The sequence below is a fragment of the Haliotis rubra genome, unplaced genomic scaffold (genome assembly GCF_003918875.1).
Source record: "Haliotis rubra isolate DU_JTF1 unplaced genomic scaffold, ASM391887v1 Scf42, whole genome shotgun sequence".
Taxonomy (NCBI): Eukaryota; Metazoa; Mollusca; class Gastropoda; order Lepetellida; family Haliotidae; genus Haliotis; species Haliotis rubra.
This window is the reverse complement of record NW_025767102.1, coordinates 3,288,022-3,303,429: the sequence shown is the minus strand read 5'-3', so window position 1 is coordinate 3,303,429 and position 15,408 is coordinate 3,288,022. Positions and strand designations below refer to the sequence as shown.

Here is a 15,408-nt window from a genome sequence, read left to right as displayed (position 1 = left end):
CAACAAGAACTGGTTGGCTCGGAGTCAGTATAATGTGTCTGAGTGGGGTATCCATGCTTCACTGAGGCATGGTATCTCAGTGGGCTAGCACTATAAAACCAGCTTAAGTCTGGGCTAGTACAAGCAGCCGCACATACACACACACACCCATGTACGTCGTCATATGAGCGAAATATTCTCAAGCACGACGTTAAATCAAAATTCACCTCACCTCACCTCACAACATATGATACACAGCTTGAACAACCAATCCTCTTTCATGATATTTCTTTGACTACTTGGGACCTGTAATTATCCAGAACCAACTAAAGAATATATAGAGCATTAATAATAAACATAAAAAAATTTAACTTCTTACACCAAAAATTCATATCTGCATCGCTGGAGCCCTGGGTAGCACATTCTGCACAAGCATTTAAAAATGTGAAAATCCCTTCCAGCATCCATGTCTTCAATTGTTCTCCTTTCACGCAGAAATCTCGATTATTAAACTCAAAACTCTGCGGCACACTTCCACATAAGCCCAAACACAATCAGATTACAGTTTACCGGTCATTCCCAGACACGAGATGATGAAAGAACTCTTGTTTCAGACTCCATTACGCAAGACAAGAACACATCCACTCTAATATGTTCCACTATCCACGAGCCGTTCTACAAATTATCACAGCCATAACACATCAGCATTTACTTGTCCACAAACCCAGCAAGCCTGACTGACGGACTTTATTTGTTTCTATCCAGTATTACTAACATCCAAACACGCTTCATCCCATACACCCACACTGCCCACCAGAGGAAAAAAATCAATTTGCTGTTTTGGACAGGATTCGTTAAGTGTGGTGAATTATTTCCTTCATGATCGATTACCTCCAAAAACTGGCGGTCTCTACTGCCATGATCATGCGACACTTGCTCATGTGTGCTATTTTCAGTCCCCAACACAAGACAGAGATGATCTCTCACCATGACGCATTGTGATGCTGGTCTACTAGAATACAGCTGTAATATAGTCATGTAAGTCAAGCGCCAAGCACCGCAGTCAATATCTGGTACTTTACACTGTGGTATAATTAGCAGTGGGAATTTCCCAGAGTGGTGAGATTTCTGCATTCGCTTCATGAAAGCTGGCTTGTCGTGTTTGAGAGGTTAGAAAGCATAAATATTTCATCGCAGCGACTACTAAAACAAACTAACCCTCTCCTTAGAGTACAATGTGTGAAGCCAATTGTGGTGTCCCCTGTCGTGATATTGCTGGAATATTGCTGAAAGCGATATAAAACCATACTCACTTACTCACTGTCCATAGACATTTCTTTTACACAATCTATTCATTTGGATGATAATGATTCATTCTGATGACTGTGGTATGACAATCTGATGGCAATGTATTCAGATTTACCACAACATACTCATGTTGCCATGGTGATGTGACGTTTTGTAACGTGAACTTATATTTGCCATAAGGACAGGAAAGGTGCTGACAAAGCTAGAAATTTAATCAGGGTAAATGATCAAAGGTTTCTAGCTCTACAAAGGGATGACATTTTGTACTGAAAAGAATGGCATTGTAGACAACTGGGTCAATCATGTTCCAAACAAGGAATGGCTACAAGACCGCTTTTCAAAGAAATTCTATGGAACTGAACTCCTAAATACTAGAGAATACAATTTAAAATGATTACAACTCGTATACAGACTGATTAGGAAAGTCTTTTAAGGATGCATACCTACTTACCAACCTACTGAATATGACCGTAGATGAGGCAAATTTTGAGGACCAAAGAAGAGCAACATATGTTATATTAAGGGGTACACTTTCTTAGTAAAGTACAGATTCTAGTACTTTTGTTGGTTTGAGTCCCCTCTGGGATTCGAAGCCACACCCTCAGAGTCAGGTAGTAACATGGAAGCGCGGCAGCTGAGCGGGTTAGGCGTCTGATTTTGGCACCTAATCGCCAGAATGCAAATTCAGCCACCTAACCCGCTCAGCCATTGTGACTTACACACCCATGAGGGTGTGGGTTCGAATTCAGCATGGGACTCAACCCAACAAAAGTCCTAGAATTTGTACTTTACTAAGAAAGTGTAATCCCAAATATAACATATGTTACATTTGACCACTTTCTAAATGGCATTGTGTATCACAAAAAGAGCAATCTGTAGAAGAGGGTTAGCTTATCTACAGGTTACACTTTCGTCAAACTTTTTTTCTGGTGGTAAGAAAACAACTATGTATTGCTTCACGTGAATGAACAAGAGAATTTGACTTCGTCATTGAAGATGTCAAATTTGCAATTAAAAATCAGTAGTCAAGATTATTTATCCTTTCAGTTCTAATTTGTTTTGCTAGGCATTGTATTATATGCAGGGATTAAGATTACTGTGTGTATTTATCTCGTATACAAAGCCGGAATTAGCAATCAGCTGTAAACACATTTACCCACGATCTACTGGAGATCTATGAGATCGGCTTAACTACGGTAATATACCTACCTACCTACCTGACATACCTACCAGAGTGCCAGAGTGCCAGGACTTAGACACACCTTCCTGGGAATAATATTGAAAGGTCACTACAAGCTAATTTCACAAAGGTCTATATAAAACTCTACATAATGATAAAGAATAAAGAAATAATTCATAAATGTCACTGAATCAGAAACAATTCACACACAGAAGGAAGATAAACCCTGGTTGGGTATGCATGCATGTCGGACCATGATCTTTTACAAATAATGATAAAACCCTTTTTTGAGTGAGTGAGTGAGTGAGTGAGTGAGTGAGTGAGTGAGTGAGTGAGTGAGTGAGTGAGTGAGTGAGTGAGTGAGTGAGTGAGTGAGTGAGTGAGTGAGTGAGTGAGTGAGTGAGTGAGTGAGTGAGTGAGTGAGTGAGTGAGTGAGTGAGTGAGTATGGTTTTAGCAATATTCCAGCAATATCATGGCGGGGACCCCAGAAATTAGCTTCACACATTGTACCTATGTGGGGAATCGAACCTGGGTCTTCGGAGTGACAAGCGAACCCCACGGCCCCCCTTCATTCGAAAACAGCAACCATAAATTCATGTAGTAACAAGTCTTATTCCCAGGTTTGCAAACATGGATATCTTACAGCATTGGTATAGTTTTACGCCACTTTTAGCAATATTCCAGCAATATCACAGCAGGGGACACCAGAAATGGGCTTCACACATTGTACCACTGTGGGGAATCGAACCCAGGCCATCGGCATGATGAGCAAATGCTTTAAGTATTAGGCTACCCCAACAACTGATTGTGCACGGTTGTAATGTGCAACCGCTTTTGTCAAGTTTCTTAGAGCCCAGGGTGCTTATCTAAAGCAAATACTGTTGGTCAAAAGATGATTTCTAAAACTGTTACCAAAATGTTTCTCTGATGACTTCAACCTTCTCAAAGCCTGTGCCAAACCAGGAATTCTACAGGTCTGTGTAAAATGGTGGAACTGCACTCCACTAATGTCTACAATCTTTACTAGCAAATGTATACAAGATTTCCAAATGACCTCAAATGTGACCTTGACCTTTGACATAAATGCATGAATATTAATTCTAAACGGTAAGTGAATGAGTGAGTATGGTTTTACGTCACTTTTAACGATATTCCAGCAATATCACGGCGATGGACACCAGAAATGGATTCACAGAGGTAAGCATACCTGAGACAATAATGATACTTAATGGATATATTGCCATGACCTTTTATTTGATAAGAATGAACAGTTAATCCTAAAGAAAACACAAGTCAAGAAACTTGTCTTCTTAAAAGAATTAAGAATTCTAATCGAGGGTTGAGGATGTTGCCTAATGATTCATGACCCCAAGCACAACACGTAAGAAGAACCCAGCAGTTTGAAAACTCCAAACTTCTCTTCAAACATCCTCACCCTCAACTTGCGTGTAGAACGGACCCACTCCGATGCCAGTGTAATAAAGCACGCAGGGCACTGAAGAATGCCACAAAAACTATTGATTAAAACTTTCCACCAATTTTACAACAGACAAATAAACCTAGCTCCAATTATTTCTCAATCAAATTTGCGAGCTTCCCTCTCAAAAGCTTGGCACTCAGCTCCTGAAGGTCGGCAAATGTCAAGGACAGATGATTAACAAGGTTACAATGAGGAGAGTCACCATCACTACAAATATAAGAGGTCTTGCACTTACACTTCAAAGAGGATCTTCCTACAATATAATCAGATCTCTTTTTTAACATTCTTGAACTCCAGACCAATCTGTTTCTTGTGTGTTTTCGAAAAAACATCATGGTGAGAGGCCTTACTATAAGTCTACCCAGGGTTGTTTGTATGAAGAGACATGGCTAACAATATAATTGACCAAGAACCAAAGATATTTATTGTCCAAAGAAGTATATCTAGGGAATAATGAATGTGGGACTTGTTTGTAAAATTGCAATGATGCTATACTTTTTTTTTCTTTTTTTTTTCAAACTAAAACAAAACTAATCTATTCATGAGATTTTAAAAATCTTAGACCACCTCCGTGGTGTAGTGGTTAGAGCGTCCGCCCAGAGAGCAGAAGGTCGCGGGTTTGATCCCCGACCGCGTCATACCAAAAGATGTAAAAATATGGTACTTGTTGGTCCCTGCCTGGCGTTCGGCATTAATGGGTACAACAAGGACTGGTCGGCTCGGAGTCAGTATAATGTGTCTGAGTTGGGTATTCATGCTTCACTGCGGCATGGTATCTCAGTGGGCTAGCACTATAAAACCAGCTTCAGTCTGGGCTAGTACAAGCAGCCGCACATACACATACACACGCATGCACGTTGTCATATGAGCGAAATATTCTCAAGCACGACATTAAACCCAATTTCACCTCACCTCACCTCACCTTTAAATCTTACATGCCAATGATGATGAGAAATATTATAATGTTGTTACAATAGTAACATGTATTTTTATAAGAAAATTGAATTAATTAATTAGGTGACAGATTTCATTATCAAGTTCATGCTCATTGCTCAACTGCAAGATTTGCGGTTTCAAATTATAAGTGAGTGAGTGAGTTGGGTTTGCATTGCTTTTAGCAATATTCCAGGAATATCACGGTTAGGGACACCAGAAAAGGGCTTTACACATTGTACACATAAAGGGAATCGAACCAGGGTCTTTGGCGTGGCGAGCGAATGCTTAAACCACTGAGCTACCCCACCACGCCCCTTCAGATTATGGGAGTTATATACTGAATGATTGTTACAGAGACATGACAGGGCCGTCTCAAGAGATGAGACGATAAGATGTACGGAAAGAGTGAGTGAATTTGGTTTTACACCGCCTATAGCAATATTCCAGCAACATAACGGCCGGGGACACCAGGAATCGGCTTCACACATTGTACCCATGTGGGGAATCAACCCCGCTCTAACCAGAAGGCTACCCCATGGCCCCTGCACAGTAAGATGACACCTGGTGTCGTGGCAAACTGTGATATGCACGATCTCTGTCCAATTGGAATTACAGAATATTCAGGTTTTCACATTCCGGGTCAACTTACACAAAACAGTGTCAGCGCCATGACGTTCGGCTAAGAGTGTCATTATGCTAAGAGTGTCATGTACAAGCGTACTCAAAACAAAGTGGCCTTGAATGGTCTTACTGCCACAGCTTTGTAACAGAATGTATAATGTAGGTCCTTTCTATAGGTATAGTATAGTCTTGGATCACATTTCGCGGTTTTGTTTGTTTGTTTGAACACTACATTCAGCAATATTCCAGCTATATGGCGGTCATATTTTGTGCCTTGGGTAAATGAATCCAGATTTGTTTACATAGTAATCAGGTAATGTGACGAATATTACAACTGTATTATGAGATCCTCACAACAAATACTTTGGAACATGAGATCGACAGCATGAGCAAAGGTTTTGTTCATAATCTGTGATGTCATTGCCAGTGGGCTTCCACAAGAAGGGATTTGTTCATAAACTGTGATTTCGCTGCCAGTGGGCCTCCACAAGAAGGATTTGTTCATAAACTGTGATTTCGCTGCCAGTGGGCCTCCACAAGAAAGATTTGTTCATAATCTGTGATTTCGCTGCCAGTGGGCCTCCACAAGAAAGATTTGTTCATAATCTGTGATTTCGCTGCCAGTGGGCCTCCACAAGAAGGATTTGTTCATAATCTGTTATTTCGCTGCCAGTGGGCCTCCACAAGAAGGATTTGTTCATAATCTGTTATTTGGCTGCCAGTGGGCCTCCACAAGAAGGATTTGTTCATAATCTGTTATTTCTCGCTGCCAGTGGGCCTCCACAAGAAGGATTTGTTCATAATCTGTTATTTCGCTGCCAGTGGGCCTCCACAAGAAGGATTTGTTCATAATCTGTTATTTCGCTGCCAGTGGGCCTCCACAAGAAGGATTTGTTCATAATCTGTTATTTCGCTGCCAGTGGGCCTCCACAAGAAGGATTTGTTCATAATCTGTTATTTCGCTGCCAGTGGGCCTCCACAAGAAGGATTTGTTCATAATCTGTTATTTCGCTGCCAGTGGGCCTCCACAAGAAGGATTTGTTCCAGTGGGCCTCCACAAGAAGGATTTGTTCATAATCTGTTATTTCGCTGCCAGTGGGCCTCCACAAGAAGGATTTGTTCATAATCTGTTATTTAAGCTGCCAGTGGGCCTCCACAAGAAGGATTTGTTCATAATCTGTTATTTCGCTGCCAGTGGGCCTCCACAAGAAGGATTTGTTCATAATCTGTTATTTAAGCTGCCAGTGGGCCTCCACAAGAAGGATTTGTTCATAATCTGTTATTTCGCTGCCAGTGGGCCTCCAAGAAGAAGGATTTGTTCATAATCTGTTATTTCGCTGCCAGTGGGCCTCCACAAGAAGGATTTGTTCATAATCTGTGATTTCGCTGCCAGTGGGCCTCCACAAGAAGGATTTGTTCATAATCTGTGATTTCGCTGCCAGTGGGCCTCCACAAGAAGGATTTGTTCATAATCTGTGATTTCGCTGCCAGTGGGCCTCCACAAGAAGGATTTGTTCATAATCTGTGATTTCAAGTGGGCCTCCACAAGAAAGGATTTGTTCATAATCTGTGATTTCAGCTGCCAGTGGGCCTCCACAAGAAGGATTTGTTCATAATCTGTGATTTCATTGCCAGTGGGCCTCCACAAGAAAGATTTGTTCATAATCTGTGATTTCGCTGCCAGTGGGCCTCCACAAGAAGGATTTGTTCATAATCTGTTATTCATAATCTGGCTGCCAGTGGGCCTCCACAAGAAGGATTTGTTCATAATCTGTGATTTCGCTGCCAGTGGGCCTCCACAAGAAGGATTTGTTCATAATCTGTGATTTCATTGCCAGTGGGCCTCCACAAGAAGGATTTGTTCATAATCTGTTATTTCATTGCCAGTGGGCCTCCACAAGAAGGATTTGTTCATAATCTGTGATTTCATTGCCAGTGGGCCTCCACAAGAAAGATTTGTTCATAATCTGTGATTTCGCTGCCAGTGGGCCTCCACAAGAAGGATTTGTTAGGCGCTGTAGCACCTGATGTTTGAATCTGATTCCGACAACTCAGGTTTCATTTATGGATATCAGCATTTAATCATGATTTGTAAGAAATATCAGATGCATGTAAGAAATGCAATTGCCTCGGAGACATTCATGATTAAATCTACAATCAAACTGCTTCAGATTCATAGAGCAGATGTGGATTTAATCCTCACAAATCACAAGATAAGAACTATCAGTGTGGAGATTCTGTTTTCACTCATGGAACATCCCTGCGTGTATTGATCGACCTCCAAACAGCTGGCGACATTACCATGTGTCTCGACACCTTATGATCTGTGATTAGGAGCTGTCATGTTCACAGACACCTTTACAACAGAACATCAAGCACATTTACCAAGGAAAACAATGTCCAATGGATAGTCAACTTTTTTATTGCAATGAGTGCGACGTTTCGGTGCTGGTATCACTTGCTTGATAATGGTGTTAGTATCTACACCGAAATGTCGCACTCATTGCAATATAGAAGTTGACTATCCATAGAACTTGATTTTCCTTCATCTTTACAACATCTAAAATGCCTCTCAAAGAAGACACATTTACCTAGCTTAAACATGCAACATTAGATCTACATTTCTCTTGTTGACTGGTTACAGGCTGTAATTGCCATGCATCATCTTTCATTGTCACTATTTGTGAAAATGAATCTACTTTTTAAGCAAACAGTCATGTTGAATTGATTGATTGAGTTTAGTTTTACACCGCACTCAGCAATATTACAGCTACATCGCGGCGGTCTGTAAATAATCGGGTCTGGACTAGACGATCCAGTGATCAACAGCATGAGCATCGATCGCAATTGAGATACGATGACATGTGTCAACCAAGTCAGTGAGCATGACCATCCGATCCCGTTAGTCGCCTCTTACGACAAGCATGGGTTACTGAAGACCGATTCTAACCCGGATCTTCACTCTTAGTCATGTTGAAATGATAATTTTGTTTGACATAAAAATGTGTCATGTCTGGACTGGACATCACAAGCACAGATCTATGATTTTAGGCAATGACATGCATGAACGAAGTCTGCAAGTCTAACTTCTGATTCCCATCAGTTGAGTCTCCAGGCACAAGTATTCTAAGGTTGCTGAAAATCAGTACTAACCTGTATGTCATTGAGGTCAACAGTCTAGCAGGGGTTACTATGGTCACCTGTCCATACCATGGACTAGCAGTGGTTACTATGGTCACCTGTCCATACCATGGACTAGCAAGGGTTACTATGGTCACCTGTCCATACCATGGACTAGCAGGGGTTACTATGGTCGCCTGTCCATACCATGGACTAGCAGGGGTTACTATGGTCACCTGTCCATACCATGGACTCAGGGGTTACTATGGTCACCTGTCCATACCATGGACTAGCAGGGGTTACTATGGTCACCTGTCCATACCATGGACTAGCAGGGGTTACTATGGTCACCTGTCCATACCATGGACTAGCAGGGGTTACTATGGTCACCTGTCCATACCATGGACTAGCAGGGGTTACTATGGTCACCTGTCCATACCATGGACTAGCAGGGGTTACTATGGTCACCTGTCCATACCATGGACTAGCAGGGGTTACTATGGTCACCTGTCCATACCATGGACTAGCAGGGGTTACTATGGTCACCTGTCCATACCATGGACTAGCAGGGGTTACTATGGTCACCTGTCCATACCATGGACTAGCAGGGGTTACTATGGTCACCTGTCCATACCATGGACTAGCAGGGGTTACTATGGTCACCTGTCCATACCATGGACTAGCAGGGGTTACTATGGTCACCTGTCCATACCATGGACTAGCAGGGGTTACTATGGTCACCTGTCCATACCATGGACTAGCAGGGGTTACTATGGTCACCTGTCCATACCATGGACTAGCAGGGGTTACTATGGTCACCTGTACATACCATGAACTAGCAGGGGTTACTATGGTTACCTGTGCAAAGACTCTTTGCCACCAAGCTGGACACAGACAGCCAGGCAAGTCATGGCTGCCATTCTCATTCAAACCTGGCCAAATAATGGAGGATGAGGACCCTCCATGGAGCTACATACTGAACAGAAACTTGCTAAGTACATAGCGAGCATTCATGGCATACAGTCCAGTGTCAGATACAGCCAGGTGTGTGACTGGGCATCAGGGACGGGTCACCATCAGACATGTCACTGTCACAGGAGGGTTTAAAACATCATACACGTATGTGTGGAAGGTCATAAAACACTGGACATTTAACATAAAATTTAACATAAGGCCAGACCAATTTTATTTCTTGTTTTACGGATCCGCCAGTCCTATTTTTTCAAGAATAAGAAAAAACCCAAACAATTTCCCCGCTCAAAAAATAAAATCCTAGTGTTTATACTGGCAAATGTAAACTTACAATAAAAAAAATTTCAGATTGTTTTTTTTGCCTCATATACAGTTCACAAATTGCCAAAAGTAAAATACTTTTAGCATTTAAAAGGAATATTACTTTGACTGGTGATTTTTTCTTTCCCCTCCTGCCTTTAGGTTTTCTGAGAACAACAATCTGTAAAACAAAAATAAAATTGGTCTGGCCTGAAGAGTAATTTGTCTTCACAGGTATGGTCATGGAAGAAATGTACAAGGACATACAGAAGACCATAACAAATTACAAGTGTTGTATAAGGGTAATTATTTTCGTAACGTAAGTCGAGACTAAATGTCTGACCCATCCACAGCTTTTATATATAAATGACTGTTCCTCTACGTGACATGTTCGTCACAACAATAGTAACAGATACTGAAACTGAAACATCGAATTTTAGTTTCAGGATAATAAAATCAATTCTTGAAATTGCTGCATCAGCACAAGTGATCCCATGTCTTGTCCCATGTGTCAAAAACATTCACTCAGAAAACGATGTGGTTTTTAGTTTGGCTTCAGGCAGAGCCTTTCAGTTTTCATGCACATGCCAACGAAATCAATCAAATTCATACAAGAAGACAAAGTCATCAATGTCCCCCGCAATGGCAAAATATTCTTCATGAATATGTCTACTAGTTATGATTATGTCAAATGTTTTGGTGTGTATATAGCAAAGTAGAAGGAGAGTATTGAAAGGTTTTTAAGTTCTGCTCCAGGAAGGAGCACTACCACCAAATCAGTCGAAGCCAAACTTGTTGCCATGGAAACACAGAAAATATTTTATTCAGAATTCCAAAAAATACCAAAAGGCACCAGTACACCACCAGGCCTATCTATGTGCCTCATTGGGTGAAGAAATAGTGAACAGTTTTAAAGTTCTGCTCCAGAAAAGAGCACTACCACCAAATTCAGTCTAAGTCAAACTTGTTGCCATGGAAACAAAAAATATTTCATTCAATATTCCAAAACTACCAAAAGGCACCAGTACACCACCAGACCAATCTAGGTGCCAAGCTTGGTGAAGAAACATTGAACGGTTTTAAAGTTCTGCTCCGGAAAAGAGCACAAACACCAATTTCAGTCTAAGTCAAACTTGTTGTCATGGAAATGCAAAAAATACTTTTTTCAGAATACCAAAACTAGCAAAAGGCACCAGTACACCACCAGATGTATGTATGTGCCAAGTTTGGTGAAGAAACATTGAACGGTTTTAAAGTTCTGCTCCGGAAAAGAGCACTACCACCAAATTCAGTCTAAGTCAAACTTGTTGCCATGGAAACAAAAAATATTTTATTCAGAATTCCAAAACTACCAAAAGGCACCAGTACACCACCAGACCAATCTATGTGTCAAGTTTGGTGAAGAAATATTGAATGGTTTTAAGTTCTGCTGCGGAAAAGTGCACTAACATCAATTTCAGTCAAAATCAAACTTGTTGCCATGGAAAACGCAAAAATATTTTATTTACAAATCCAAAACTACCAAAAGGCACCAGTTCACCACCAGACCTATCCATGTGAGACGTTTGGTAAAGAAATATTTAACGGTTTTAAAGTTCTGCTCCAGAAAAGAGCACCAACTCCAATTTCAGTCAAAGTCAAACTTGTTGCCATGGAAACGCAAAAATTGTAATAATCAGAAATCCAAAACTACCAAAAGGCACCAGTACACCACCAGACCTATCTATGTGCCAAGTTTGGTGAAGAAATATTGAACAGTTTAAAAGTTCTGCTCTGGAAAAGACAAATGTGCATGGATGCACGCACGGACGGACGGAGTGCATTTTAATACTCCCCGCAAACGTGTTGCAGGGGGATAAAAAAGCATTAAGTTCCTATTCTCCCTTATGTATATGATAAAAAGCATTCTATCTCTGGCTTATATGACCTCACCTGGAACAAATACGTGATCCAAGCACAAGACATACCAGGACATAAGGCTCAGTTGACTAAGGCACTACAACCTACCATGTAGAGTTGTCTCCCTTGGGCATGCAGGATCACTGGCAGTGGGTTTGAAGCTGATCGTCCTGAATATATTTCTAGGTTTGTTTGTACCATATGCACGCTCATGAGACACACAAGAGTGGTAAAGGTTAAGGCCTTCTTGATGTCCTTCTACCTCAAGCTGACACACCATGATATGACTGAATTATTGTTTGAAACAGATTTACAGTGATGGACCTAGATATAATTATAATTTCCTTGAGTGAAACTGAAACATTACGTAGGCAGATCATATTGATTATTAACTGCCATATTGAATTTTTAAAAAAAGATGGTTTTGATTTAGAGTGTGTCCTGAAGACTGACTGACTGAGTTTGGTTTTACGCGGCTTTTAGCAATATTCCAACAATATCACATCGGGGACAACAGAAATGGGCTTAACACATTGTACCCATGTGGGGAATCAAACCTTGGCCTTCAGCGTGACGAGCGAACGCTTTAACCACTAGGCTACCCCACCGCCCGTGTCCTAAAGAACAATTGCTTGGACTCTTCAGAGAAAAACCAATGTATCTGTTTGAGATACATTTTACCTGAATACAGTAATATAAAAATGAACATGCTTTGACAAAAAAATTTCAAGAGTGTGTTTCCCTCATCAATGATTAAGAAAGGAGTTTTCTTTCTTATGCATCTCCCTGGGGAGTATATTCACTGTACTCCATTCACATAAACCTACTCATCCCACCGGGTACCCATAAAAAGCAAAAACATGTACACCTTAAGTCTAGGCCCAAAAAACCTCATTCTCTACTCTACAATCAATGATCAGTATTCAAAACCAATATTTATCATCTATTTAATAGGCAATAGTGTTTCCCCCAGGATAATGAAAGGGCAGGGTAGACTCAGAGAAAAAAGGGCACTTTAAAACTCAAAAGGGCATTCAGAAAACAAAAAAGGCACAACAATTAAGGGTTCAGTAATTTACTGTGGCTGACATCAGTTGATGCAAGTTCATAAATTATTTGTTCATATTCTTCCTCTTCTTTCGTGCCAAGAACTTGGCCACACACTTCCTCAAGTCAATGTCAGTAGATGACATAGCATTCATGCTGACCATAAGTAGCTTGGAGCAGTTATTCACTTTCAGCCTGTTCCTATGGTCTGTCACAATGAGTTTTACCCTGGAGAAGACTCTCTCAACCTCTGATGTCGAAAGGATCACTGTAGCATGGATACTCAGGAGCTTCACAATGTTTGGGTAGAGGTCTCCCAGTTGGGGCTTGAGGCTTGTCAGAGTCTTCAAGATGGTGGATGGTGAACATGTGTCAACTTCCTCAGCAAAGAGTTCCTTGACCTGACTCCACTCAAGCTGTGTTTTATCAACATCCAGGTCAAAGTGCTCAGCCAGTTCTGTAATCTGCAAAATTTGAATATTATGTCAATATATGAATGTGCAAAAAGCCAGTTTTGAATAGTACAAGTTGGTTTTCATTTCTTACATTTACCTTTATCAATATCAAAGTTGTTATATTTTACAAAATCAGTTTGAGTGAATTTATTTCCAATACCTCAGCATCACCATGGAATGTCAGGAATGAAGAGTCTCCAGCCTTCCTCAGATCCAGTGCAGATAGGCTTGTCAGGATGGGGGTGACCTTCATTCTCTCCTCCAGGTTCTCTATCAGTTTATCCAAGAACAGAGTCTTTGACCTTGAGACATCTGTTCTCCTGCTATCACTTTTCTCCAGGTTATACTGCTCTCCAAGTTGATCCACGCGGGAGAGGTATGGACCAGGTTTGTCCTTCATCTTTTTCAAAGATGCCAAGCAACTTCTCATCTGAGGCTCAACAACACTTAAGTCTAGATCTCTCCTCTCAAACATCTTTGTCAATCCTGACAGGAGTGAACAGACGTCACACAGAAGCAAGATGAAATAGAACTTGTGGTAGGACATGAGCTGTTTGTACAGACCTTCGGCAGTCACACTCTGTTTGTCACCAGCCCGCTTGTCATTCCCCATACCAACTACATTCTCAAGGTCAGCAAGGATTGCAGGATAGCTTCTCCTGACAGCATGAACAGCTTTTCATGACTCAGCCATCGAGTGTGGACAGCCTTTTTGATTGTCACATTACATGTGTCTGTGTCATCTGCAGTGTTTTCCATTTCTCTGGTCAATGTCTGCATCTGCTCAAGGCTCTTGGATCTTACAGTACTGTAATGATAGTACTTAAAAAGTCCCATTAGCATTTCATCAACTGATTCGATTTCAGTCACTGATTTGAAGGCTGAACTAACAGCCAGTTGCAGTCTATGGTTCACACAGTGGACATCAACCAAAGCAGGATTGTCTCTCTTCAGTTGAGCAACTACTCCATTCCTTTTGCCTGTCATAACAGCTGGACCATCACTTGCAAAACAGGTCATTTTATTCTGGTCCAAGTCAGTCTCGTGTAGATAGTCCTTCACATTCTCTACAATAGTGTCTGCCGTTCCATTAGGAATTTCAGCATCCTGAGAAATGCAAGTTTCACTCCATTTTCCAGATAACGGCCCACTTAATGCAAGGTGTTTTCTGGTTGACACATCTGTGTATTCGCTCAAGCATCAAGCCAAATGAATTGCTCTCTCATCTTCTGTAGGACTTGTTCTTCTACCACCTCAGCCTGACATTCAAGAAATTCCTGAACTGTTTTATGTCCAGTGTAATGGCATTCTTTCCATGGTTCAGTTTGGCTATATTGGGAGCACCAAGTTCAGCACACAAGTCTATGAGAGGTCCAAACAATGTCAGATGTGGCAAATTGTGCTTGATCAAAAAGAACAAAACTTTCTGTGCATCTACCAGTGATGACGTTTCCTGCTCAGAATAACTATGAAATATGTCATGAATGGACACAGCATCATCCTTTTCAAGTTTGACTGCTTCCTGGTGCATTTGAGAGTTCTCATGCAAAGTAATTTTGTCCAGTCTTCACGGTTTGACATCCAACTTGTGTCCAAACCATGGATCCATTTCGCCCTTTCACATTCCACTTAGTGCAAACAGAACAAAACATCATGCAGCTTGTTTCACCCTCCTCGCTCAAGATCCTCAACGATTTTAGCCATGGGCTTAATCTTGTTTCCACTTGGTATCGAAGACAAGCTTGTGACCTGCATCTTTCTTCTTCTGAGGAGCTGGGTCACTGGATGACAACCGCTTGTCGATGTCATAGCTAACAAGCTCGGAATCTTCTACATCGGGCCTGAAATACACATACAAGTCAGTTTATTTCCAGACAAAATTTATTGTATTTTGTAAATTGGTAATAAGAAAACATCCTTTGAATATTAAGAAAATAAGAATAGTAAAAATACCCAATGAAAGTAATTTTTCACACACAGAAAAAACATTTCAGTTGAGGATAAATTAGTTTAAAATATCAGATAAATATACACAAAAGTTTGGAACAATTATTTTTAGTATTGAAAATCTTTAAGACTAGATATGGAGACAGGTAAAAATTGCCTTTGT

The 15,408-nt window shown here is 40.9% G+C and overlaps 2 protein-coding genes across 2 annotated transcripts in view; both read right to left on the bottom strand.

Annotated features, from left to right (window-relative positions):
* LOC124288509 (oxysterol-binding protein-related protein 6-like) overlaps window positions 1-15,408 on the bottom strand; it is a 112,549-nt gene that overhangs the window by 62,397 nt on the left and 34,744 nt on the right.
* On the bottom strand, window positions 12,763-13,911 carry LOC124288528. Its single transcript, XM_046725048.1, has 2 exons — window positions 13,459-13,911; window positions 12,763-13,307 (listed from the first exon to the last, which is right to left on the bottom strand). The coding sequence occupies exons 1-2, from the start codon at window positions 13,909-13,911 to the stop codon at window positions 12,909-12,911; spliced, it is 852 nt and encodes a 283-aa protein (XP_046581004.1). The 3' UTR covers window positions 12,763-12,908.